Genomic DNA, 27349 nt, shown 5'->3' with positions numbered 1-27349 from the left:
TGCCCCACGTTTACCAGTGGTGGAAGACAGGTAATGAGTTTGGATATTGACCCCTAAGAAAGGGGTGAAGTTAGTATGGGAAGTGCAGAGATAAATGCAGAGGCAGATCATTTATAATTTTGTTAAATGTCAGCCGCTGACTCTCCTCAAGCTGCTCAAAACACAGCGCCCCTTCAGCTTTTTATTCTCCTTGCCGCATTATTGACAGCGGATTCTGGAAAGGGCGGTTTTTACGATTTTTAAACCTTCATAACTTTTGTACTATTTCACCGATCAGAACAAAAAGCCCGCTTCCTTGCTGTATGACTCTATAACAGCATTGTGGTGGCACTTTGATTACTAAGACTGCCGGGGTTCAAGAAAGTGTCTCGCTACCGCATTTACAACAATTATGATTATGATTATGAACAATGCTGGGTTTGCATGCAACATATAAATCCCTATAAATGTATATACTGTATTGGAAAATGTGCTCCTAATTTTCGTTGTGAAGCTGGCAGTCAGTTTTGGATTGTCTATTGCCTTGTGCTTCCACATAGATCCCAGAGGCGGTCTGCTGGTTTTGGATTGAAATGGGTATTTCTCAGGCTTCAGGACAAATTTATCACCACATTCAGCCATGCACATTTTTCTAGATAATCTAAAAAAATCTCCCAGAATATTTGGAGCTTTATTAAAGAATGGGCACATTATTAAAGAGAAAAGCTGCAAGTCGATTCAACAGATCTATACAGTAACAAGTGCACAACATTCAGGTATTCTTCTTCTTTGATCCAATTTTTCAATCTGGGGTAATCTTCTGATCTAATAGCCTACTTTTGAATGAAAAATGTACTCCGCGCCCTCCTTGCTTTTTCAATTGTTTCAAATGTTGGCACTCCCTTTGGCATCCCAAGTAGTGCTGGTTCTGAATCTATTATGTTCTCTGCCTCATCTAGAAGATAAAATTGTGACAACAAGCATCCATGTTATTGCCGGATGTTCAACACTCAGGAACCATTCTTGCTTTTAATACAGAAAATAGATGCCTAGAAGCAGAGGGTAACTTTCATATTCAGCAAGCCTACACCAAATGCCTTTCTTGATTAAGTTTGAATAATTATTTTGGTGATTATAATCTGCAAACGGTAGCTACAGCATCAACGCAATTTATGCAACTTCAGAAGCAATAAAACTATTATATTATTTTATGTGGCTTGAGGCAGTCAAGGATTCATTATTACAAGTGTGCAGGAAGAATGGTCTCGACCCGAAATTTCACCCATTCCTTCTCTCCAGCGATATTGCCTGTCCCACTGAGTTACTCCAGCATTTTGTGTCCATTCATTACTACAACTTTGATGACATATTTCTTAATGCAACTGGTAGAAAATTAAACAGAGTTTAGTTGAACCCCGTCTGGAGTTGATACTGACTGCAGAAGATGAATTGATGGGAATAGTTATTGAAAGTTAAACTTTTCGCAGTGCTTCAAAAAGCAACATGCTTGACTCAGTAAAGCATCTCAAAATCAATGCTGAATGTAAAATAGTAAATTGATAACCCATTACTCAAAAATTCAAGACACAAAGTACGGGAGACACTCAGCGGCTCAGGCAGTTTCTCTGGAGATTGGGTCAGGACCTTTTTTCACTTGTCCATGTTCACCAGAGATGCTGCTCTCCCCCCTCCACAATCATTCTCTTTTCTTTCTTCTATTTTCTGGGAGAAGTGATAGGAACTTGCAAAACTGGATGTCCAGTCTTAAGAACGGCTTTTTCCCCACTGCTATCAGACTCCTGAACCAATCACCTGTTATACCCACTTTCTGAAAGGGCTGCCATGTATTCTCTCTCTTAACTCTACCTCATTTGGCTATTCGTTATTTTACTCAAATAGTTTTTGCACATCTTCGGATTGAAGGTTTCTACTGGCATTTATTGTTGTATTTTTTACTGTACGTATACAGTTTAATTGCATTGCAACCTTGTGTATATGACTATAAACTAATCTGATCTGATCTGATGTGTTCGATGATCATTTGAGCTGTCCAGGTTACAATGGTGGAAGTCCTTACAATAAAGTTAAGAATTGAAAGCACTTCAGCAACTGAAACTTGCCTTTTAATATATTTAGGTATTGTGTTGAAAAGAATTACATCAGATTACTATAAAACTCAAGTTGCTTTGCTGCAGATTGATGTGAGACTATTATTGACTGTAGACTGAAGGTCAATTAGAAATTAGGTAAATTTAACATTAGATTTCTTCAAACAACATTCAGAAAATTAAAAAAATGTTCCTGTTGTTTTTGGCATGAAGGTGTAATGGAGACTCTTGCTTTCTTAATTTGTTTAGTTTGTACTGACGCACATCAATTTAATCTTCGTGATCTATAAATACTCAATTCATTATCAATTGCATAGAATTTTATTCATTAATCAAATTTACTATCTTGAGCAAAATTATAAAACCTGGAGAGCATATTATCTCATTCTGAACATCAACAGAAATAATGGCAACCCTCAACTGAACTAATAAACTTGTAGTTACATCATTGATTCGGCTTACCTTTCATTCTTATCATTAGGGTTCCATATGCCAGATCATATTGATAAGCTAAAATGAAGGTCAGGGGAACAAGAGGTGCCAGATATCTTGGCGATTTCTTCTTCATGGCTCTGACAAAGAAGAAAACCCAGATCAGATATGAATTACAGATTAGTAACTAAGTAGTAAAAATTAGTGTCTGTAAATCTTCCTTCCAAAATTCACATCTGCATACTCTTCATGGATGATACTGTAGTGGCTGGGGAGAAGGTGCAAAATACATCCTCCAGGCATTCTGGGGTCAGAAATCCAACTTCCTAGACTCAAAGTCATACACTCGGAGTTGTAAAACAGAAATAGGCCCTTGGCTAACCATCCATGCCACCTGCTGTACCTCTTTACACTAACCCATTGGTTGTGAATGTAGGTCCCAACGTAAATAAAAGGGAGTAAAGCTAAAATAATTATCTGTTAAAGCAAGAAGGACCCAAATTTGCAATTATTTTAAGAGACCTGCGGCTGGTGTCAAATCAGGAAAATATAATTTTATGGCATGCATTTATAACCAGGCCATTTAATTACCCACCCAGTAATATAATCACATGCACTCTTAACTCTGGTTTGACGCCCAGCTACTGTATTTTCTTAAGTGGTAAACAGAAGGTGCATGTATTTGAGGTCATGGTAGATATGGAAATCTGTAGATCTGGAGAAGACTGTGATACAACAGTGATGGCAAACAATAGTTTTTCATGTCTGCACAGCCTACATTTGGAGCTTCAGATTTTGATTTTTTTTTTTAAAGCAGCAATCTGGTTGGAAGTTTTGAAATAATCAAAAGTACTTACCCTATTGTTAAACCAACAGTTGTAAGTCCAAAGAAAGTTCCAAAGTACTTTATTGCTTCACGAGACCATGCAATCTGCATTGCTATTTGTCTCTGTCTCATCTCGTTCTGCATCAGCATCTGCCTCTCCAGCTGAGAAAGCAATTTAACAGATTTATCAGAAAACATTGTAAGCAATATGCTTCATTTGTCAAATCAACTTTAACCCAAAAAATCTAATCTGTTCAGGAAAGGAGGGAAAGGGAAAGAGGGGGAATGCAAAGGAGATAAGAGCCATGGGAATGGGAGATGAGCATATGCACAAGGGGAAATGAACAGGTTGACTAGGGTGGTGGAGATGGTGGGAGAAATGTGTACACAACTACCCCCACCCATGTGTGCACAGATTTCACCCACCATCCTAGTAACCCTGTTCCTTTCCCATCCTCCCTCGGCTCATCTCCAAATGGAATCCATAGCAAAATTTCAACAACAAAAAATCTGCAGATCTAAATACAGTAACAATCCACATATCTGGTACATTGCAATTCTCTTAGTACCAAACTGTCACATTTCACAGACAATCGGATGTGATTCCAATTAACACAACAACACATTCTTACTGGCATCATAGAGTCATAGTGATACAGTGTGGAAACAGACCATTCGGCCTAATTTGCCCACACTACACTAGTGTCCCAGCTACACTAATCCCACCTGCCAGCATTTGGACCATATCCCTCCAAACCTGTCCTATTAATGAACCTATCTAACTGCTTCTTAAATGTTGGAATGTTACTGTATTTTAAATTCCCATTTACATGCATGAAAATTATATTCATCATAATATCACATTGCCTTACAACATAAAAACAGGCCTTTCACCCCAACAATTCTATGCAAAGCCATGGTAGCACAGGTGAGGACAGTAGAAGTGAGGCACTTGGTGTTTGCAACAAATTAATAATGCTGTGCTGCCCTTCAGAAATTCAGTTCCACTGGATGCAGTGCAACTGAATTTTGGAACAGAAGCGCAGAACACATATTTCATAGCATTGTCTGTTGAGTACTTGCAGTATTGGATTACACTCCCCAGTTGGTTTCTACTGTATGGCACTTTGGCTCATGTTCTTTGATCAACAACATATTTGGAATTAATTGCAGAGCCCCAATACGTGTTTCATGTTGGTCCACGTGGTTCACCCACTTCAAGAAACTGCTTGGGTCACCTCCAACTGTCATTGAGGAAGATGAGATCGAGACCTCATGGATGTATAGATTCACGACGGCCCCTTCACCATGGAGGAGCTGCGAAAAGTGAAGACCTTGTTGAAGCAAGGGAAGAGTCCAGGCCCTGATAACATTCCTCCAGAGGTGTTGAAAATCTGTGAGCTCAACGACATCACGCTCAAGTTTTGCAACACAGCACTAATGACGAATGACAAGCCAACACAGTGGTCACAATCCAACATCTTTCCCGTCCCCAAATCTGGGAAAGACTGACAACCATCGTGGCATCAGCCTGACATGTGGCTTGGTCAAGGTCTCCAACCGCATGATTCTCAACCGGATTAGGGCTGCTGTTGACCCAAAGCTATGTTACAATCAGAACGGCTTCAGTGAGAAGAGGATTCACACAGATCCTTGCCCCTCGAAGAATCATTGAGGTGAAGAATAACAACCTGCCAGCCGTCCTAACCTTCATAGGCTTCAAGAAGGCACTTGACTTGATTCATCGATGCAAAATGATGAGGATTTTGAAGGCCTACAGTATCCCTCCTCATCTCCTGAGAGCCATTGAGGATACTCACTTGGGTACCACAGCCAAGGTTGTCACCTCGGACGGCGAGAGCAAAGTGTTTGAGATCCTCGCGGTGGTCTACAGGAAGATACGCTGGCACCCTTTCTCTTCGTCAATGTCCTTGATTATGCCATGAGGCAGGCGGTCAATGAACATGACAACCTCAGCTTCACAATCATCCCATGGCGTTCGAGAAAATTCGGGCCAGTCAACTAGTCAGACCTCGACTTCACTGATGACATTGTCCTACTGTCAGACCAGATTATGGAGGCACAGGAGCTGCTCGGCAGGGTTGAGACGGAGTGTGGGAAAGTGGGCCTCCACCTCTATGCCAAGAAGACGGAGTAGATGCCGTTCAACGTTGGTGACCATGAGCCTCTCCAGACCAGTGGCGGTGCATCTCTCAAGAAAGTGTAGGACTTCAAGTACCTGGGAGCGAGGATGCAGAGCTCTGAGAATGACATCAAGATCCTGAAAGCGCTCGCATGGAAAGCCCTCAACAACATGGGGAAAATCTGGACGTCTCGGGTGTCTAAGGGTCACAAACTAAGATTCTTCCATGAAACTATAGAGACTATATTATTGTACGGGTGTGAGGTATGGACTGTCACTCGAGGACGTCCAAGTCTCTCGATGGTACCTACACCCGAATGCTCAGAAAAGTTCAAAATGTCATTTGGAGGGACCATATCACCAACGCCCAGCTCTATGGGGAGATTCCACCTCTGACCAAGAAGATCAGGTCGAGAAGGATGAGGCTCGCTGGTCACTGCCACCGCCACCCAGAAATGCCAGCAAAACAAGGTTGTGCTGTGGGAACCCACCCATGGACGACGTGACCCGGGACGACCAAGACAATGCTGAAGACGTTGATGGAAGATGTATGTGTAGAGACAAAAGAGGAGCGTGCCAGCTGCATGGAGGACAGAGGTGTGTAGTGCGTCCATCACAGTGCCCGTCGGAAACCAGCACCACTGGTTTTGAATGATTTAATAAAAATTAAATAAATAATGATAAATGTGTCAATTGTTTGCATTCTCACCAACATATCTGTATTGAGCAACTTTCCAAAGAGTCTATACCTGCAAGCTGATGCATCTCACTCAGCCTGATGCATCTCACTCAGCCTGATGCATCTCACTCAGCCTGATGCATCTCACTCAGCCTGCACAAATTTCCAACACAATTAAACAACCATTGTTTTAAGACTATAGATAATTCAAACATCATATGTTAACTAGTTGAAACACTAGTTGAAGAATAAAGTGTCAAGAATTTAGATCAGGTAATGATACTGAAGTGTTTCATCTGTGGTGCTAACTCATGTGTCCACATTAACACTGTTGTTTATGCTCCTTCACTGCCTTCCAAGTTACATCGCATGCATTACTAGATCCTTTGCTTCCATCAAATATTGTCTTCTAGTTATATGTCCATTATATAAGATTATTTGTTGATAATCTTCTGATGGCCTATTCTGCATATCCTTATTTTGTCCATGCCCATTTTTTTTAAAGAAGACTCCTTTGAAGAGCTACAAGACCATGGTGCTTAAAAATACAAGTAGTCAACGGTAGGTTACAAATTTAGCTGATAACTACAGAAGATTAAGATTTTATTTACAATACAATACTTGTACTACAATACTCAACTGGCTGCTGTTTCTAGTGAGAGCTCTCCATAATTAACTCCTTTCTATTAACAATTGTATCGCATTTGCATCAGTGTTGTGTAGTTAGCACATACATCAAACTTACAAAGAATGTTTCCATATACATAACGAAACTATAAAAATGCTAGGAATTCAAGAGTTTAAAATCCATTTCACTTCCATAAGAGCTCCTCATTAAAGTGGGTATATCATTGCCAGGAGCCATAATGGGGAAACTCTTTCTTCCATAAACTGATCAACCCAGACAAAGACAATCAAGCTGACTGGTTGCATCATGGCCTGGTATGGAAATGTCAATGCACAGGAACACAAGAGGCTGGATTCAGCCCGGACATCATGGGCACATCACTCTCCACCATCAAAAGCATTTACATGTGCTGCCTCAAGAAACCAGTATCTATCATCAAAGATCCCCACCATTTGTGTCATGCCTTTTTCTTATTGCTACCATCATGCAGGATGTAGACACCGCATTATTCATACTACCAGGTTCAGGAACTGCTAAATTCCTACAACTGTAAGATTCTTCAACTAACCTGCACAACCATAAATCCTATTTTGCGAAAGGAACACTACAGCCCAAGTCTTGCATTGCATAGACTTGTTTTTTAAATATGTATTTTAGCACCAATGCCTTTTTTTGCACAATCTTTTTCATTTCACTGTCTTGTAAAATGTATATGTAATGTTTTTGCAGATTTTGGATATCTCTTTTAGACCAGCAATGTGCTGCAAGCACTCTGCTGCAATTTATTCCACCTATATTTTACCCTAGAATTTTCACTCGGTTTTGGGTCATGTTTTACATGAACCTGTTCTTCACTTAATAGGTCCTGTGGAGGCCGGTTGAAGAGAAATACTTAAAAAATATATTTTGCCATGTTTGATACAAACCTATTCTGATGAAAGAGACGCCTGGACATTTCATTGATCTGCATTATTACACGACTGCTAAACCGATTCTTGACAAATTCCTGAATCCAATATTTTGACGCTGCTGCTTACTTAAAACAAACATGGTATAAATATGCTGAATGTTCATATATGAAAATATTGGATTATTTATTTTTTAGTCCCACATTACTTTATCACTATTCTTCTTATCTTCTGTTAAACAGCACAATGTCCTAAGCAAAAATGTAAGTGATTTGAGCTGGAGATTATGAAAAGTAAGCAGTAAGTTTTGATAACTGATTTGGGGTAAAGGTGCTACATTGTGTAAAGTAATGGCGCAAGGATTCTGACCTTGCAGTGTTTTGCACATTTAAAAAATCTTAAAAGATTCTTGATATCTTTTGTAAGGTGGCGACACTGATATCCGAAGTCTGAATATTTTTGCTCTGGATCCTGACAATAGTTTAGTCTGCTTGAAATTGTCTTTATTCGTTTGCAACAATGATAAACAGGCAACATTGTCAATACAGCACACATTTTTGTTTCTGGCAAGAATGACTCTTCCAAAAAAATTCTAAAGAAATCTCACATGATCATTGATTCTCTCTTCTCCATCCAAGGGGAATTGCCCTTCCATGGAGCAGAGACCAGCAGAGAAACTACCCAGATGTGCAGGAATTTCTGAGTTCCTGACATTTCAATGAGTGATATTCTGTATTCAGGGATAAGCCCTTTGGGTTCCTCTGAGAATCCAAGTCTCTACAAGGAGCCCAAGGGATCTTGCTCCCTGAAAGTGCCGCTTGTCTGCAACCACAACATGAAATCTCTTATTGCCATTCTGGGGGCATCTGCTATATTAAAACAGTAGTCTGACTGTGGGTTAAGCAGAACATCACCTCTCTTCTAGGCTTTCCTAAATCTTGCTGATAAAACTGAACATCAATATTACCAGAGCCATGGTGACACCAAACAGCCTCTTAACTGCACTATTAAGGTCCTCATCATAGGATGCTGTGGATCCTCTAGTAATTAGCAGAGAGTTGTGTGTTTTCGGCAGTTATCAGGACATTATGTGGGCTCATACTTCATTTGGAGCCTTCCAGCAGGAGGAAGAGGAAGAGTAGGCAGAGAAGCAGCATGTTTGTAGGTAGCAACAATGGGAGGACTCCCTCCAGTTACTGCGCATTAGGGTATAGAGCTTCTGCTGAAGATCCCAGTACCCAGGCAAAGAGGTAATAAACGAACCCCCTAAGGTGACTCCATGTGGTTGTGGGATTGGTCTAGCTATGTAACGTCTCACTGGAAGCAACTATTTCAAAATCGTTAGATACTGCGTGCACTTACTCTTCTACAACTAGACCAATTTCCACCTTCCTGCTGCCTTGATGAGTCCCTCTGAGAAACAGCCACATTGTAACTTAGGGTTGTTCAGAGGCCTTGAAGACTCCTCTCAATACCAAAATGATTCAGCAAGTGTGATACCCAGGCTTTTAAGATTGCTGCATACATTAAGAGAACTACCATCTAAACACCAGGCCGGGGTGGGAGATTGCAACCTTCACGTGGTCCGCCCTGTTTCGACGAATACAATCAACCTGGCGTGCACAATCAAATAAGATCAAATAGAACAAGTTGTCCGACAACTTTAGGCTGTGCACGCTATACGCAAGAAGAACAACGAGCCTTTTCACTATAGTTCACAGCAAGAATCATCTTTATCAGATCAATGATAACAAACTCAACATCTACAGGGTTAGCTCACTGACAGGTCTTTGCACTCCTTCATTAACCCTGAAGGCTACAGTTATCTTCTTGGATTGACATGCAGCGCTATTTTATTTCAAAGTCACGTGAGTGACTACGTGAAGAAGCCTGCCAGGCCGCATGCGCGTCATTACGACTAGCGCATGGCGCTAGTCAGAACAGTTCCCGCGCTGCTCTGCAAGGTAAGTCAGTCTTTTTCGGGGCCGTTCTATAGCGGGCCCCAAAAAAGTAGCCGCTCCACTGGAGCTAGCGTAGGGTATATTTTGCCGCAGTCCCCAACGGGAGCGAGAGGCTCAAGTTAGAGGGTTTCATGCGGCTGTTTGCCGTTAGTCTGCACGGCAGGGGACGACCAGTTCAGAGCCGACAGGCTCGTTTAAAACTGAGTTTACGGCTGTAGCCGTTACAGTTTTCAGCAGACGGCCCTAATTATAGAAGCTGCTGACATCACAGCTCCACTTGGGAGCAGGCAGCCAGAGTTACAAATTCAGCGAACTTGCATTCATAAATTGCGGGTGTTACTACAGGTGAGTTTTTTAAATACCGCTTGGGTAAGTTCAGCCTACTGTAGCTGAGTACCTGCTACAGCCACAGCTATGTTATAGCACATATAGTATATTCTTTTAATGTATGGCTATAATAAAGTTGGCATTTATAATAGTTGCGACAGGGTCACGTTTGTGACTATCATAGCCAATACATCCTATGAGCTGCAAACTCCACACAGATATATCTGTAGTCAGGAGCGAAGCCTGATCTGGTGCTGTAAGCCCAGGTCTCTGGCATCAGCTCTACCAGCTGCACCATTGTGCTGGTATCCTTTGATTTATAATATCAGTTCTGATTTTATTCTTGGCAATATCAAAAATATGTATTATCATGCCAATTTAGTTTATGTTTTAAAAGAGAAAAATTAAGGTGTAGTGGAATTGGAACTGCCATGGCAGTCCAGAGCCCCTGGCTTGGGAAGCCTTGTTGAGCTGTGCCTATCAGTCACCTGTGGGAGCTACACCTGGTGGCGTCACGGTAAGTTCCGCTCATTAGAGGGGACTGTGGAAGATTCCAACGAGAACCAACGAGAGAGCAGGCTATTCTAGACTGGGTATTGAGTAATGAGGAAGGGTTAGTTAGCAGTCTTGTTGTGCGTGGCCTCTTGGGCAAGAGTGACCATAATATGGTTGAGTTCTTCATTAGGATGGAGAGTGACATAGGTTCTGAACTTAAAGAAACAAGGGTTCTGAACTTAAAGAAAGGTAACTTTGAGGGTATCAGACATGAATTGGCCAAGATTGACTGGCAATTGATTCTTAAAGGGTTGACGGTGGATATGCAATGGAAGTCATTTAAAGACCGCATGGATGAACTACAATAATTGTTCATCCCAGTTTGGCAAAAGAATAAATCAGGGAAGGTACTGCATCCGTGGACAACAAGGGAAATCAGGGATAGTATCAAAACAAAAGATGAAGCATACAAATTAGCCAGAAAAAGCAGCCTACCAGAGGACTGGGAGAAATTCAGAGTCCAGCAGAGGAGGACAAAGGGCTTAATTAGGAAAGGGTAAATAGATTATGAAAGAAAACTGGCAGGGAACATAAAAACTGACTGCAAAAGCTTTTATAGATATGTGAGGAGAAAAAGATTAGTTAAAGCAAATGTAGGTCCCTTGCAGTCAGAAACAGGTGAATTGATCATGGGGAACAAGGACATGGCAGACCAATTGAATAATTACTTTGGTTCTGTCTTCACTAAGGAAGACATAAATAATCTGCCGGAAATAGCAGGGGAAGGGGGTCAAATGAGATGGAGGAACTGAGTGAAATCCAGGTTAGCCGGGAAGTGGTGTTAGGTAAATTGAATAAATTAAAGGCCGATAAATCCCCAGGGCCAGATAGGCTGCATCCCATAGTTACTTAAGGAAGTAGCCCCAGAAATAGTGGATGCATTAGTGATAATTTTTCAAAATTCTTTAGATTCTGGAGTAGTTCTTGAGGATTGGAGGGTTGCTAATGTAACCCCACTTCTTAAAAAGGGAGGGAGAGAGAAAACGGGTCTAACATCGGTAGTGGGGAAAATGCTAGAGTCAGTTATTAAAGATGGGATAGCAACACATTTGGAAAGTGGTGAAATCATTGGACAAAGTCAGCATGTATTTATGAAAGGTAAATCATGTCTGACGAAGCATAGAATTTTTCGAGGATGTAACTAGTAGAGTAGGTAAGAGAGAACCAGTGGATGTGTTATATCTGGACTTTCAGAAGGCTTTTGACAAGTTCCCACATAAGAGATTAGTATGGAAACTTAAAGCACACGGTATTGGGGGTTCAGTATTGATGTGGATAGAGAACTGGCTGGCAAACAGGAAGCAAAGAGTAGGAGTAAACGGGTCCTTTTCAGAATGGCAGGCAGTGACTAGTGGGGTACCGCAAGGTTCGGTGCTGGGACCCCAGCTGTTTACAATATATATTAATGGTTTGGACGAGGGAATTGAATGCAACATCTCCAAATTTTCGGATGATACAAAGCTGGGGGGCAGTGTTAGCTGTGAGGAGGATGTTAGGAGGCTGCAACATGACTTGGATAGGTTGGGTGAGTGGGCAAATGCATGGCAGATGCAGTATAATGTGGATAAATGTGAGGTTACCCACTTTGGTGGCAGAACAGGAAAGTAGACTATTATCTGAAAGGTGGCCGATTAGGAAAAGGGGAGATGCAACGAGACCTGGGTGTCATGGTACACCAGTCATTGAAAGTAGGCATGCTGGTGCAGCAGGCAGTGAAGAAAGCGAATGGCATGTTAGCATCCATAGCAAAAGGATTTGAGTATAGGAGCAGGGAGGTTCTACTGCAGTTGTACAGGGCCTTGGTGAGACCACACCTGGAGTATTGCGTATAGTTTTGGTCTCCTAATCTGAGGAAAGACATTCTTGCCATAGAGGGAGTACAGAGAAGGTTCACCTGACCGATTCCTGGGATGGCAGGACTTTCATATGAAGAAAGACTGGATAGACTCGGCTTGTACTCGCTAGAATTTAGAAGATTGAGGGGGGATCTTATAGAAACTTACAAAATTCGTAAGGCTAGATGCAGGAAGATTGTTCCCGATGTTGGGGAAGTCCAGAACAAGGGGTCACAGTTTAATGATAAGGGGGAAGTCTTTTAGGACTGAGATGAGAACATTTTTTTTCACACAAAGAGTGGTGAATCTTTGGAATTCTCTGCCACAGAAAGTAGTTGAGGCCAGTTCATTGGCTATATTTAAGAGGGAGTTAGATGTGGCCCTTGTGGCTAAAGGGATCAGGGGGTATGGAGAGAAGGCAGGTACAGGATACTGAGTTGGATGATCAGCAATGATCATATTGAATGGCGGTGCAGGCTCGAAGGGCCGAATGGCCTACTCCTGCACCTATTTTCTATGTTTCTATGTTTCTATTTCAAGAGGACTAGAATATAAAAACAGGGATGTAATCCTAAGGCTTTATAAGGCACTGGTCAGTCCACATTTGGGTATTGTGAGCAGTTTTGGGCCCAATATCTGAGGAGGGATGTGCTGGCTTTGAAGAAGGTTCAGCGGAGGTTTACATGAATGATCCCAGGGACGATGTGGTTAACGTGTGATGTGTGTTGATTGTACTGGGCCTGTACTCACTGGAATTTATACAGATTATACATTGAAAAGCAGAGGTCCCTTTTAAATCTCTCACTTCTCACCAATTGCGGATGCCCACTAGTTTTAGAATCCTCTACCCTGGGAAAACGATTGTGACTGCTCACAGTATTTATGCCCCTCATGATCTTGTCACTCCACCACCTTCTATGCTCGGAAGCAAAAAAGTCCGAGTCTATCCAACCTCTCCTTATCTCAAGCGCACGTCAAGGTAACATCCTGGCAAATCTTTTCTGCACCCTATGCAGCTTACAGCTGAGCCACCACAACTGCATGCAGTATTCCAAGCATGGCCTCGCCAATAACTTGTACAGCTGCATCTTGATGTATTAATTTCTGTACTCAATCGCCTTTCCCAATGAAGGCAAGCATACCAATGCCTCTCCCAACACTTTCCACAGCCATATATGCAGCAGCAGTGAAAAATGATCTGGAGGAATGTCAATTATCAGAGAGGTCTACTTTGATCCAGTATGTTGATGACCTTTTGGTAGCCTGTGTGACAGGTCCTGATTGTAAAGAAGACTCAATGCTGCAACATTTGGCAAGAAGAGGGCATAAAGTATCCCTGGGAAAATTACAGTTCTGCCAGCCTAGAGTACAGTATCTGGGATTCCAGCTGCAGGAAGGCAGAAGGAGATTTGGAAGAGACAGAGTAAAAGCAATAGAGAACGTCCTGGTCCTGAAGTCAAAGGATGACATTCTTTCCTTCTTAAGGGCCTGTCCCACTTTCAAAACCTAATTCACGACCTCTGCCGAGTTTGCCCTTGACTCATACTCGCAGCATGGTCATCACGAGGTCGTAGGAGGTCGTAGGTAGGTCGTAGGATGTTGTGATGCTAGTCGTAGATACTCGTGGCATCAAGTAGGTCAGGGCATTTTTCTAGCATGATGAAAAATGTCCACGAGGAAAAAAGGTCGTGAATTAGGTCGTGAAAGTGGGACAGGCCCTTTAGGCATGGTGGCTTACTGCAGACAGTAAAAGCCACTTTTAATAGTGATAGGTCATGCAGTCTTGTTTTAATGCAATACAATGTTAGACCTCAGAGAAGGTGAATACGGGATTCACCAAGGCTTTCCATTAAGTTTATGTGATCAATTTCCAAGCATTCATTGAGTTATATTTCAGGAAATGTATATTTACTGCCCATAGCTAATAATTTGAATGTTGTACCTGGAGAGCGCTGTTTGCTGCCATGAACTCTTGTTGTTTCTTTAGGCTTTCATCCATACTTTTAGACATAAAAAAGCCCATCCTGGACCTATAAAGAACTGAAAAGAAACAAAAATTTACAACTTAAATGACACGCATACATTTGGTCATTCCAAAGGAGTTCAATCGTCATTCTTAGTCAAAATGTTTGATGCCTTGTCTTCAAAACCAACTCTCCCAAGATATACACAAAATGCTGGAGTAACTCAGAGGGACCGGCAGAATCACTGGATAGAAGGAATGGATGACGTTTTGGGTTGAGAAGGGTCTCAACCCGAAACGTCACCTATTCCTTCTATCCAGGGATGCTGCCTGTCCCTCTGCGTTACTCCAGCAGTTTATGTCTATCCAGTGTAAACCAGCATATACAGTTCCTTCCTACCCATTCCGTCTGCTCTCTTTCCCACCTGTATTTGTATATTTAATGAGCACATGTTCATACGCTTATATATTTTTTAAACTCCTATTAAAGTGCTCCTCCAAAACGAGTCAAATTTAAATTGCTGCTCTGTGTTAAAATGGATTTTCCATTTCTTAAGGTAAAATCTGAAATTATAGAATTGAACAAATTATGAGGCAATACAACAAACATATGTTTATATCAAACAAAGTCTGTTATCATTTTTCAAAATTATACTTTAAGCATCAATGAGTGTTCCTGTAAAGATGATCTTTGCAACCTGCTATATTACAATGTGGCAACTCATTGAATATTCTCAGCTTTACAGGAATATTCCACAGACTACACGTGATTCTACTGCCTTTAGCAGGTTAATATGGTGTCTATTCTTCCTAATTGTGAATGCATCATTGGTTTAACACAAGGCAAGTTTAGTTTAGACATACAGCATGAAAACAGGCTCTTCGGCCCACCAAGTCCATGCTGGCAATCTCATCCACTCCTTGCACATTAGGGACTTTTATTTTACAGAGGCCAATTAAATTACAAATCCACACATCCTTCGGTTGTGGGGGAAAATTGGAACATCTGGAGGTAACCCACAAATTCACATGGAGAACCTGCAGACTCTACACAGACAGCACCAGCAGTCAGAATCGAACATGGGTTTCTGGCACTGTGACAGCCCTGAGGATTTTTCCGATCTATGAAAAATATCGAAGTTATGAATGTTTAAAAAATCTTGAGATCAGCTGATTGGTCCTCTCGCCTGTCAAGCATCATGATAAAGGTATCTCCCCTTCCGGAGGGGGGGGGGGGGGGAGGGCAGGAGTATAAAGCCCAAATGGTATGAAATTGCATTTGAATTTGGTGGCCTGGACTCTGCTTGAAATGGTATGAAATTGCATTTGAATTTGGTGGCCTGCACTCTGCTTGAAATGGTATGAAATTGTATTTGAATTTGGTGGCCTGCACTCTGCTTGAAATGGTATGAAATGAATTTGGTTGCCTGCACTCTGCTTGAAATGGAATTTCATGGAATATCCGTGAGTGAACTGCCAGCCCACCAGCCGTGAGTCAATCAACTGCCAGCTCACCATCCATGAGTCAACTGCCAGCCCAACAGCCGTGAGTCAACTGCCAGCCCAACAGCCGTGAGTCAATCAACTGCCAGCTCACCATCCATGAGTCAATCAACTGCCAGCCCACCAGCCATGAAGGAGTGAGTAAACTGCCAGCCCACCAGCCGTGAGTGAGAGAACTGCCAGCCCACCTTTGGCTTACCTGAAACCACTAATTTCAGACCACAAGGCCCCTATTAGCCCAGAAACCAGTCCCTTTTGCCCAAAATGCCCGTATTAGCCCAGGAGGCGCATTTTGGCCCAAAAGGCCCGTGCCAGGCAAGGAAAAGTCCACAAAAAGTGCCTTTCACTGAGATTTCACACTGATTTTTTTAGGTCCCTTCGGCCCATCTGGCATGTACTAGCCCAGGATTCCCTTCGGCCCATCAGTCAGTATTCCCCCTGTAAGCATTAAACCTCACCCCAGTATTTTCCTCCCTCTCTTCATGGGCTTCCTGTGAAATCCAGGCCAGGATAAACTTTCCTCCTTCATTGCTGTGTTCGGTAGAAAAATGTCTAAAATTGATTCTCCACCCTCTCCCCCTTCTCTCTCACAGTCTTGCGCCTGTTTTGGGCAGAATTTCTGACTGTTTCTGAGCTACCAGCCCTGAGTAACTGATCTGCCATCCCACCAGCCCTGAGTAACTGAGCTGCCAGCCCACCAGCCCTGAGTGACTGAGCTGCCAACCCACCAGCCCTGAGTGACTGAGCTGCCTGCCCACCAGCCCTGAGTGATTGAGCTGCCAGCCCATCAGCCCTGAGTGACTGAGCTGCCAGCCCACCCATATAACCATATAACAATTACAGCACGGAAACAGGCCATCTCGACCCCTCTAGTCCGTGCCGAACACCCGGCCTGAGTGACTGAGCTGCCAGCACACCAGGCCTGAGTGACTGAGCTGCCAGCCCAAGAATCCATTTGGCCCACAATGTCCATACTAGCCCAATGGAAACCAGCCCACAACATCCATACTAGAAACCCCCCCCCCCCCCATCCCACTGGCCACCAATATTGGAATTGGTGGAGAGGTGGAATATTACGTTGGGGGACCAGCCCTCCCGTGTGAACGTGGGACCCAGTGGGTCCCACTTAGTCCAGTAGGTATTATCTGTGAAGAAATCTCAAACTCAGCAGTGTTTAAGAAGGAACTGCAGATGCTGGAAAATCGAAGGTACACAAAAATGCTGGAGAAACTCAGCGGGTGCAGCAGCATCTATGGAGCAAAGGAAATAGGCAACGTTTCGGGCCGAAACCCTTCTTCAGACTTCAGCAGCACTTGAATGAAATTGTTCTCCATTTGGAACTATTTTGAGAAAACAATATCTCATGGTGAAATGAGCTTGTAAAAATACTTCAAAAAAAAGGCCATCTCCAAAAGCAGACACATTGAAAGTTTTAGCTACCTTACATAGTCAAGAGCCACTCCCGAATATTGGGCATTAACAAACCAGACTTAAAATCCTTTCCATTAGCAATTTGATTTGTTCTCAAGATACCAGCAGTTGCAGTCGCTTGTGTTTTCTGTGCAACATGGTCTTTCACAAATTTGCATTAAGGCATCACCACTGTAGTTAGAATCTTCACTGAGATCAGAAGCCTTAACTCCAACAGGTGCTGCCAGGTATGTTAGGCATTTCCTTCGTAGTGTGGTTCATTTACAACAACTGCTGATGAATCTTGTCCCTCCCCCATGGGACAAGATGCATTAACAAAGACCTTCTGGCTTGACCCAGCGGTGGGCCGATTGCAGCCCTCAGTGGAAAGAAAAGAGTTGCAGCTCATTTCTCGAACACCGAACACAATCGCCAAGCCAGTCTAGTTCAAAATTGCCCTCATGACCCCATCTCTTCCAGTAGTGTATTCATGGTGTGGGCATTTTTGGTCATTTCGGACCCACTGTCGGGCAGCCTAGCAGAGTCACTGAGGTGGGAACACTTCCAACACCACTCCAGCCATCACTGCCAAAGGCTATGGAGCCCACTCTTGAATGCAGTCCGACCCCAGCCCAATGAAACATCCAACTCCTGCATACCCAACCACCACAAAACCCTGACTCCAAAGCATATATGGATAATCACATATCTAACATCCCAGGTCCACCAAAAGTCTGAACCGAATGTATATGAGAATGTCTAGCCTGCAGTATTAGATCTGGATCTGGTTCAACCACTTCTCATTTGGCTAAAGGGTCAATGGGTTATCTTTTTAACTCAAGGTTAATCCTTTGCTGCTTAACTCTTCCTCGTCTACTAAGATGATATATTGTTGAACAAACTGTAAGACACATAATTGCATCAAATACAATGTTTTTGTGCCAGAAACCCATGTTCGATTCTGACTATGAATCAGTCACCAGCACAGTCACTTCAAAAGCAGTGAAACATCTGTTAAAGACAGTGACCACCAGTGTTGGGTGGAAAGTGAAATCTTTTTACTTTATAGACCCGCATGACTCTGAGAACATGCTAGTGTCGCACAGTGATGCAGCAGTAGTGCAGATTCCTCACGGCTCCAGAGACCCAGGTTCGATCCTGACTACAGGTGATGTCTATGTGGAGTTTGTACATTCTCCCTGTGACCTCATGGGTTTTCTCAGGGTTCTCCAGAAGGCCAGAAGGTCGTTGCTTCTGTAAATTGTCCCGAGTGGGATAACATAGAAGAAGTGTATGGGTGATCGATATTCACCGTTGTCTCAATGGGCTGAAGGGCCCGTTTGCATGTTGTATCTCTGAACTGAAGTAAACTCAACCTGACTGGCAGCTTGGCATTCCCTGCACTTCCCCAACGTGTGCTGTCAATTCTAACTATCTGGCAAAGAGCAGACTCTGATACTGCTGGCTTTCTGCCAACAATGTAGATGAATTTCAACTAATTTCTGCATTGGCTTTAAATACCACATTCACTCTATTGCTAAGACTTCTCACTCTAGCCTACAAACATTCAATAATGGTCTCTGCAGCTTCACCACCTGAGGCAGCAGGCATTCAAATGAGGGTTTGATTTGATTTCCATTATTAGGTAAAGGAAAATGATTAAAGGATTAAATATTAGCACCCCACACCTCCCATCCCTTCTGCACCACAACTCTCCAGGTAATGATTAATTTAGTTTCAGAACCATAGTAAGGATGTGCATCAGAAATATATATTTTAAGCTAGGAACTTCAGTGCACAATAAAGACTTTGACAAAAATATGTCCACTCTCTCTGTGCATCTACTGAAGCAAAAGGATGCACAGCCGGTACATAAATACCTCCAAGGACTTGGTTCATTTCAGCTTTGAAATCTTCTCCTGCCCAGGCCCAACTGATCTACTGTAACATCACCCAATCACCTCTGTCCAATAAGTCCCTAAAAGCACACCAAATACATGATCACAAATTTCACGACTTGACATTCAGATTTGGGGAGGGGGGGGGGGGGGGGGGGGGGGATGGCTTTCCCACCTATTCAACCCAATGTGCTCTTATGATTTTAATAATTTACTGGAGACCACATAATCCAGAGATTTCCAAGCATTGTGGATAGTGGATATATTAGAATGCACGAACTGTGAGAGGAATTACTCTGTTTTAACACCAGTTACAATCTGGTGCATTTAACACCATTTGCAATCTGGTGCATTTACATGATAAAGATGGTGCATTTTACAAAAATAAATTGTAACCGTCTTAATCCAGTTTATATCAATGGGACAATGGTGGAGAGAGTCAAAACTTCAAATTCCTGGGCGTGCATATTTCCGACGATCGTTCCTGGACCCAGCACACTGATCCAATTATAAAGAAAGCATATCAGTGCCTCTACTTCCTGAGGAGGTTACGGAGATTCGGTCTCTCAAAGAGGATTCTCTTGAACTTCTACGGCTGCACAGTAGAGAGCATACTGACTAGTTGCATCGTGGCCTGGTTTGCATCTTGAACGTCCAGGAGCGGAAAAGACTGCAAAAAGTTGTGACCACTGCCCAGTCCATCACCGGCTCTGACCTCCCCACCATTGAAGGGATTTATCGGAGTCACTGCCTCATAAAGGCAGCCAACATCATCAGAGACCCACACCCCCATCCCACACACTCATCTCACCACTGCCATTGGGAAGAAGGTACAGGAGCCTGAAAACGGTAACATCCAGGTTCAGGAACAGCTTCTTCCCTGCAACCATCAGGCTATTAAACACTAAAACCTCATAAGCTATGAACTACAATAGACGATTATTATTATTGCACTGTTATTGTTTGTTTTATTGAGTTTTGTCATATTATTTATTATGATTACATATTCTGCTGTGCTGCATCAAGTAAGAATTTCATTGCTCTATCTGGGATATATGACAATAAAACACTCTTGACTTGATTTCTTCTAAATGTGTTTAGCAGTCCCTCTGTATTGGGATGACTTTTATATATTATTTTAGAAATACGGAAGTATAAAGTGAAAAAACACAGTGGGCATGAATGATTGCAGACTTGACTTCAATTAATTTTGCTAATAACTGATACACACCACCAGACCCAAAATTCTCTTTCTGAGGAAATGTCTGCCTTTCTTTCTAAACTCCTTCTTGTGGCAGAACTTGGAATGTTACAAGGAGAACAGCAGAGATGTTCACAATCTAGTTTACAAATCAAGTACACAATTGTTGTTAGAAGATGAGGACAACCAAGGGAGATCAGAGCTGTTGAAGATTATTGTAATGAAATGTTTGATTAAAGCAATAAATCCTAACAGGATTTGTACACCCTCGTTATTTGTTAAATGTAGAAAATTGATCAATTAAGAATATAGTGCATTACTACAGTTTAAGAAAATGAGAACAATTTACGTGCAATCATAACATGAATTTAAACAGGCAAGGGATTTTTACAACACTAAAAATAAAGCTTCAGATTAACTGTTGCTTTAAAGTACCCTGCATGTGGTCCATGCATACAAATTACAGGTGGCCTGCAGGAAGAAACTATAATCTACTTGCCAGGAGTTCTAGGGAGAAGGCAGGAGAATTGAGTTATGAGGGTAAGATCAGCCTCATTCAATCGGCCACGATTGAATGACGGAGTAGACGATGGGCCGAATGGTCTAATTCTGATCCTATCACATGAATTTATGAAATTATGGAATGGGTTTAAATAAATCTTTAATAATCAAACATATGCATGTAAGCATGTAATTGTGTGTTTCTTCAAACTGTAAATTTACCTGGACCATAGGTTGGATATTTCAGTTATTGTGGAAGTGTATAGATTTTAAGGATGAAAATGCTTCAGGAGATCTCCAGAATATTTGGAGGGGGAAAAAAATAACCCAGAGCCACCAAGTGGTCACATTGCTCAGTTACAGAAGATGATTATCCTGAAAATCAGAATTTTATATACTTCTATCAGGTCTCCCCTCAAACTCTGGCATTGCAGGAAAAACAATCCAGGTCTGCCCAACATCTCCTTGGAACTAATACACCTCTATCCCGACATCATTCTGATAAACCTCCTTTGCACCTTTTCCAAACCCTCCACACCCTTCCTGTAATGTGGCAACCAAAAGTGCATACGATACTCCAAATGCGGCTGAACCAAAATCCAATAAAGCTGCACCATGACTTCCTGACTCATACACTCAATGCCCCGACCAAGGAAGGCAAGCATACCTTACACCATCTTTACCACTCTGTTTACTTGTGTTGCTATCTTCAGGGAGTTATGGCTTTGAACTCCAAGATCCCTCTGTTCATTAATGCCGCTTGGGGTCTTGTCATTAATTGTATATTTTTCTCCTTACATTTGACCTCCCGAAGTGAAACACTTCACACTTGCGTGGATTAAACTCCATCTTCAATTTCTCCACCCAATTCCCTGCAGTGTGCAGCCCCAGAAATTTTAGTATAATCTACAAATTTACTAACCAACCGATATATGTTTGTTTGTATGTACGTATATATGTATGTATATCAGAGGCTCCCCAACACCGATCACTGCAGAACTCCATTAGACACAAACTTATGGCCTAGATATTGTCCTTCCACCACAAGTAGTCTCTATTAGTAAACAAGTTCTAAATCCATGCAACCAATTCACTGTTAATCTTGTGCATCTTAATCCTCGGGATCAGCCTACTATGGGGAACTTGTTCAAACACCTTACTAAAATACGTCGACGACATCCATTCCCCTACCCTCATCCATCACCTTCATCACCTCATCAAAAAACCATCGTTAGTAAAGCATGACCCGCCATGTACAAAACCATGCTGACAGTCCCTAATTAATCAATTTCTTCCAAATGGAAGTAAGTCTTAACCCAAAGAAACCTCTCCAACAACTTCCTCTACCGCTGGCCTGCCTACAGCCTATAACATCGGGCCGTCCATAGCGGCTACTGCGGAGGGTCAAGGCCCCAAACACGAGAGGAAGACTGACTGAACTTTTATTGTCTTCCATTACAGTGACCAATGTGGTGGATGTTTATGTTAAGTTCAATCATTCCTTTTAATTGTGTGTTGTTCTTTTTAATCGTATGGCTGCATGGTAACTCAAATATCACTGTACCCTTAATTGGTGCATGTGACAATAAATGGGAATGGGAAAGTGAATCTGACATCAATGGACATTGAACTTTCTAATTTCAAGTCATCCACACCTCCTGTGATCCTTTCCCTTTCCCACTGATCCACCCAGGCACTTCCAACCTTTCATCACATACTCTCCACAACCCCCACCCCACCACCCCCACCCCACCGCACCTAGTTTATTTCCCCATCAGCCCTCCACTATCTGATTCCACAAATCTCCTCATTTACTTATCAGATGACAGCATCTGCAATCTCTGTCACTTTTCAACCTCTGTCTCTGCCCCCACCCTACACTTCCCATCTGCTCTTTGTCCTCTCTCCTAACCCGTCACCTACCAGCCCCTGTTTCCCACCCTCCTGCCCATCATCCCCCTCCTCACCTGGTTCCTCTGCCTCACTCCTCCCCTCCCCTCTCTCATTCCTGGTGCAGGGTCGCACCCTGGAACGTCTACCCCCGCCCTGCCTACACAGATGCTGCCTGATCCTCTCAGTTCCTCCAGCAATTTGCTCGATGTATTTTTTTGCTGCGAACTAACGGCGAGCTGCATTAGTTGGCCACCTGTGTTAGCAGCAGCTTTCTGCGCCGGGATCGGGAGGCTGCAGACAGGGTCGCTATCGGATGTCGCCACAAACCTCCCTGCAGTTCTGACAAACCCCAATGTGTTCAGCAAAGTGTGGCCGGGAGAGAGTAGCGGGGTCGTTTTCCCACAACGGAGTAACTACGAAATGCTGGGGGTAACTCAACGGGTCAGGCAGCATATCTGGGGAAGATGCATAAGCGACCATTCGGGTCGGGACCCTTCGTCAGACCGATTGTAAAGTGAGGGGAGGGAGAAAGTTGCAGGAGAGGTGGGAGACTCGACAAAGATTGGCAAATGATGGGTGAAGATAGACACAAAAAACTGGTAACTCAGTGGGTCAGGCAGCATCCCTGGAGAAAAGGAATAGGTGGCGTTCCGGGTCAAGACCTTCTTTAGACTGAGAGTCATGGGAAAGGGTAACGAGAGATATCCAGTGCCCTCCATAATGTTTGGGACAAAGACCCATCATTTATTTATTTGCCTCTGTACTCCACAATTTGAGATTTGTAATAGAAAACAATCACATGTGGTTAAAGAGCACATTGTCAGATTTGATTAAAGGCAATTTTTATACATTTTGGTTTCACCATTTAGAAATTACAGCTGTGTTTATACATATCCCCCCCCCCATATAAGAGACCCCTCAACACTTAAGTCTTTCCTCCAGTCTTTCCATCACCTTTGGAAACTTTTATTTCTGTTTATCAACATGGGGACCAAAGTTGTGCCAATGAAAGTCAAAGAAGCGATTATGAGACTGAGAAACAAGAATAAACTTTTAAGGGCCTGTCCCACTTAGGCAATTATTTTAGGTGACTACAGGCGACTAGGTTGTCCCCACATGGTTGCCGGGGTGTCGCCTGTATGGTCATGAGTAGTCTCCTCAGTCGCCCAAAGAATCGTGGCATTTTTCTGGTCGCCGCTGGATTTTGAAATGTTCAAAGCTTTTCGGCGACAGTTGGCTTGACACCAATGAACGTAGCTTGACTTCTCCTGATATAGGTGCTGTCGTAGGTTGTCGCCAGGATGACGTAGGTTGTCGCCGGTGCTGACTTCGGTGAATTCCATTGGCGACTACCTACATCAACCGGCAACAGGTACCGACAACCGAATTGTCTTAAGTTGTCTTCAGTTGTCGCCGACAGGGTCGTAGCTTGTTGCGGGTGGACGTAGGTTGTTGTAGCTGTGGTGGACGTCCTGATGGATTGCTGTTTGTCAGGACCTTGCCCTAGCTTGACGTCAACTTGGTGGTAGGTTGTTGTCGACATTGTCGTAGGGGGGCCCAGTCGCCGTTTTTTCGGCGACTTGCTACGACTATGACAGTGCCGGCAATCACCGAAAAAAAATCACCTAAGTGGGACAGGCCCATTAGAGACATTAGCCAAACAGGCTTACCAAAATCAACTGTTTGGAACATCATTAAGAAGAAAGAGAGCACTTGTGAACTTAATAATCGCAAAGGGACTGGCAGGTCAAGGAAGACCTCCACAGCTGATGACAGAAGATTTCTCTCTATAATAAAGAAAAATCCCCAAACACTCTTCAGGAGTCAGGTGTGGATTTGTCAATGACCACTATAGGCAGAAAACTTCATGAACAGAAATACAGAGACTACACTGCAAGATGCAAACCACTGGGAAGCCGCTAAAATAGGATGGCCAAGTTACAGTTTGTGAAGAAATACTTAAATGAGAAACCACAGTTTTGTTAAAAGGTCTTGTGGACAAATGAGACGAAGATTAACATATCAGAGTGATGGCATAAGCAAAGTATGGAGGAGAGAAGGAACTGCCCAAAATCCAAAATACCACTGTGTGAAACATGGTGGTGGGGGTGTCATGGCCTGGGCATGTATGGGTGCTGAAGGTACTGGCTCACTTATTTTCATTGATGATACAACTGCTGATGGTAGTAGCAAATTGAATTGTGAAGTGTATAGACACATCCTATGTGCTCCATTTCAAACAAATGCCTCAAAACTAATTGGCCGTCCAGCAAGTCAATGATCCCAAACATACTGCTAAAGCAACAAAGGAGTTTTTCAAAGCTAAAAAATGGCAAATTCTTGAGTAACCAAGTCAATCACCTGATCTGAACCCATTTGAGCATGCCTTTTACATGCTGAAGAGAAAACTGAAGGTGACTAGCCCCCAAAACAAGCATAAGTTAAAGATGGTTGCTATACAGACCTGGCAGAGCATCACCAGAGAAGACACCCAGCAACTGGTGATGTCCATGAATCGCAGACTTTAAGCAGTCATTGCATGCAAAGGATATGTAACAAAATACTAAACATGACTACTTTCATTTACATGACATTGCTGAGTCCCAAACATTATGGCGCCCTGGAATGTGGAACTATGTATAAACACTGCTGTAATTTCTACATGGTGAAACTGAAATGTATAAAAATGGCCTTTATTAAAATCTGACAATGTGCACTTTAACCACAAGTGATTTTTTTCTATTACAAATCTCAAATTGTGGAGTACAGAAGCAAATAAATAAATGATGAGTATTTGTCCCAAACATTATGGAGGGCACTGTAGATGGTGATGTAGAGAGATATAGAACGGCGCAAGAGGATGTGGCAGAACTCTCATCGGAGAGAGTAGGAGAACTTCTTCAGTCCCCTTGAATACCAAAGTACCCCCCATACCTTGAGGAGAATTTGCAGTGGAGCAGACAAAATGTGTAGGAAGGAACTGCAAATGCTGGTTTAAACCGAATGCAGGTGAGAGGGGTTTTGAATGACAGATGGTTGGACAAAGGAGTAACCAGAGTTGTATATGGAGAATGGTGCATTCAGCACCAGGGCTGTGCAGGGACAGTGTCAGAGTCATACAGCACAGAAACAGATAATTCGGCACGGATCATCCATGCCGACCAAGATGCACCATCTAAGCTCGTCACGTTTGCCCATGTTTCCCCCATATCCCTCTTAACCTCACCTATCCACGTGCATGTCCAAGTGTCTTTTAAATGCTGGTAGGGTACCTGCTACAACTACTTGTACCCATGTTACAAAAACCCATCGGGTCACGGAGAATGTACAAACTCCATAAAGACAGTAGCACCCTGGCACTGTTAGGCAGCACCCTACTGCTGCACCACTGTGCTGCCCTGTGTCATTGATATAGATGGCAAACACCAATGTGCCCAGTACCAATCCTTGATGTAAACCTGTGTTCACATGTCTCCAGTATGAAAAACAACACACCACCACCACCCTCTGCTTCCTACATGGTGCCAATCAAAGATACTAGAGGAGCGCTCCTCTAGTATCTTTGGTGCCAATTCTGTATCCAGTTTGCTTGTTCTCCCTGGTTCCCACGGGATCTAAACCTCCAGAGTAACCAATCACGCAGGACCTGGTGAAAGGCCTTGCTGAGGTGCGTTTCGACTATGTCTTTTGTGCTGCACTTGTTAACCTGTGGGGTGTCACACGGGGCTGTGTGTGGACAGTGTCACACGGGGCTGTGTGTAGGGGATGTCACACGGGGCTGTGTGTAGGGGATGTCACACGGGGCTGTGTGTAGGGGATGTCACACGGGGCTGTGTGTGGACAGTGTCACATGGGGCTGTGTGTAGGGGATGTCACACGGGGCTGTGTGTGGACAGTGTCACACGGGGCTGTGTGTAGGGGATGTCACACGGGGCTGTGTGTGGACAGTGTCACACGGGGCTATGTGTAGGGGATGTCACACGGGGCTGTGTGTGGACAGTGTCACACGGGGCTGTGTGTAGGGGATGTCACACGGGGCTGTGTGTGGACAGTGTCACACGGGGCTGTGTGTGGACAGTGTCACACGGCGCTGTATTGGCAGAAGGTCACATTACGCCTCGTTCATCTGCTGCTCTGAACACGCTGCCCTTGCCGACTGTCCTGGGCGGGGGTGTCTGTACCCAGCGTGGTTCCGCTCAGTTATGCCGCAACAACCTACCGTGGCCGCGCTGCCCACCGACTCCCCCGTGTCTCGCTGCCTGGTTGCCGGCGCTGCGCAAGGTCCCGGCCGCCGCTCCTCCGACTCTCCACACAGGCTGGGCACGAACAGTGTGGGTACAATACCAGGCCGAAGACGCATATGCTTGAGTGAGCCGACCAACACTGTCCCAGAGTTGCAGCAGCTGCTGCTCTTAGACAACCTGTTAAACTGTTATTAAACCGGCCCATTAAAAAAAAACAATTTTCTTCAATCCGAAATGACATGTTTATTTATTTTTTGTTATTCAAGAATATGTCCCGATAGCACGTCAGGTTTGTCAGACATTCTCATCATTCACACATACAATTTAATTGCAATTTCTGCCTAATCAAAAATTA

The 27349-nt window shown here is 43.3% G+C and overlaps 1 protein-coding gene across 1 annotated transcript; it reads right to left on the bottom strand.

Moving 5' to 3' along the window:
- Positions 1-626: 626 nt before the first annotated feature.
- Positions 627-27127, bottom strand: plgrkt (plasminogen receptor with a C-terminal lysine). Its single transcript, XM_033018237.1, has 5 exons — positions 26970-27127; positions 14324-14421; positions 3377-3507; positions 2550-2659; positions 627-934 (listed from the first exon to the last, which is right to left on the bottom strand). The coding sequence occupies exons 2-5, from the start codon at positions 14402-14404 to the stop codon at positions 813-815; spliced, it is 444 nt and encodes a 147-aa protein (XP_032874128.1). The 5' UTR covers positions 14405-14421; positions 26970-27127; the 3' UTR covers positions 627-812.
- Between the last annotated feature and the right edge of the window lie 222 nt (positions 27128-27349).

This window comes from Amblyraja radiata, chromosome 3 (assembly GCF_010909765.2).
Source record: "Amblyraja radiata isolate CabotCenter1 chromosome 3, sAmbRad1.1.pri, whole genome shotgun sequence".
Taxonomy (NCBI): Eukaryota; Metazoa; Chordata; class Chondrichthyes; order Rajiformes; family Rajidae; genus Amblyraja; species Amblyraja radiata.
Note: the sequence above shows the minus strand (reverse complement) of the source record. Positions and strands in the feature narration are given on the sequence as shown.

What these genes read in the sequence shown, in the direction of transcription:
- plgrkt (XM_033018237.1), bottom strand. Translation starts at nt 14,404, where the DNA reads ATGGGCTTTTTTATGTCTAAAAGTATGGATGAAAGCCTAAAGAAACAA. An exon ending in ACTGTTGGTTTAACAATAGG is followed by an intron (nt 2,660 to 3,376) that starts GTAAGTACTTTT and finishes CTTCTTTGTCAG; the next exon opens with AGCCATGAAGAAGAAATCGC. An exon ending in CCTAATGATAAGAATGAAAG is followed by an intron (nt 935 to 2,549) that starts GTAAGCCGAATC and finishes TTTATCTTCTAG; the next exon opens with ATGAGGCAGAGAACATAATA.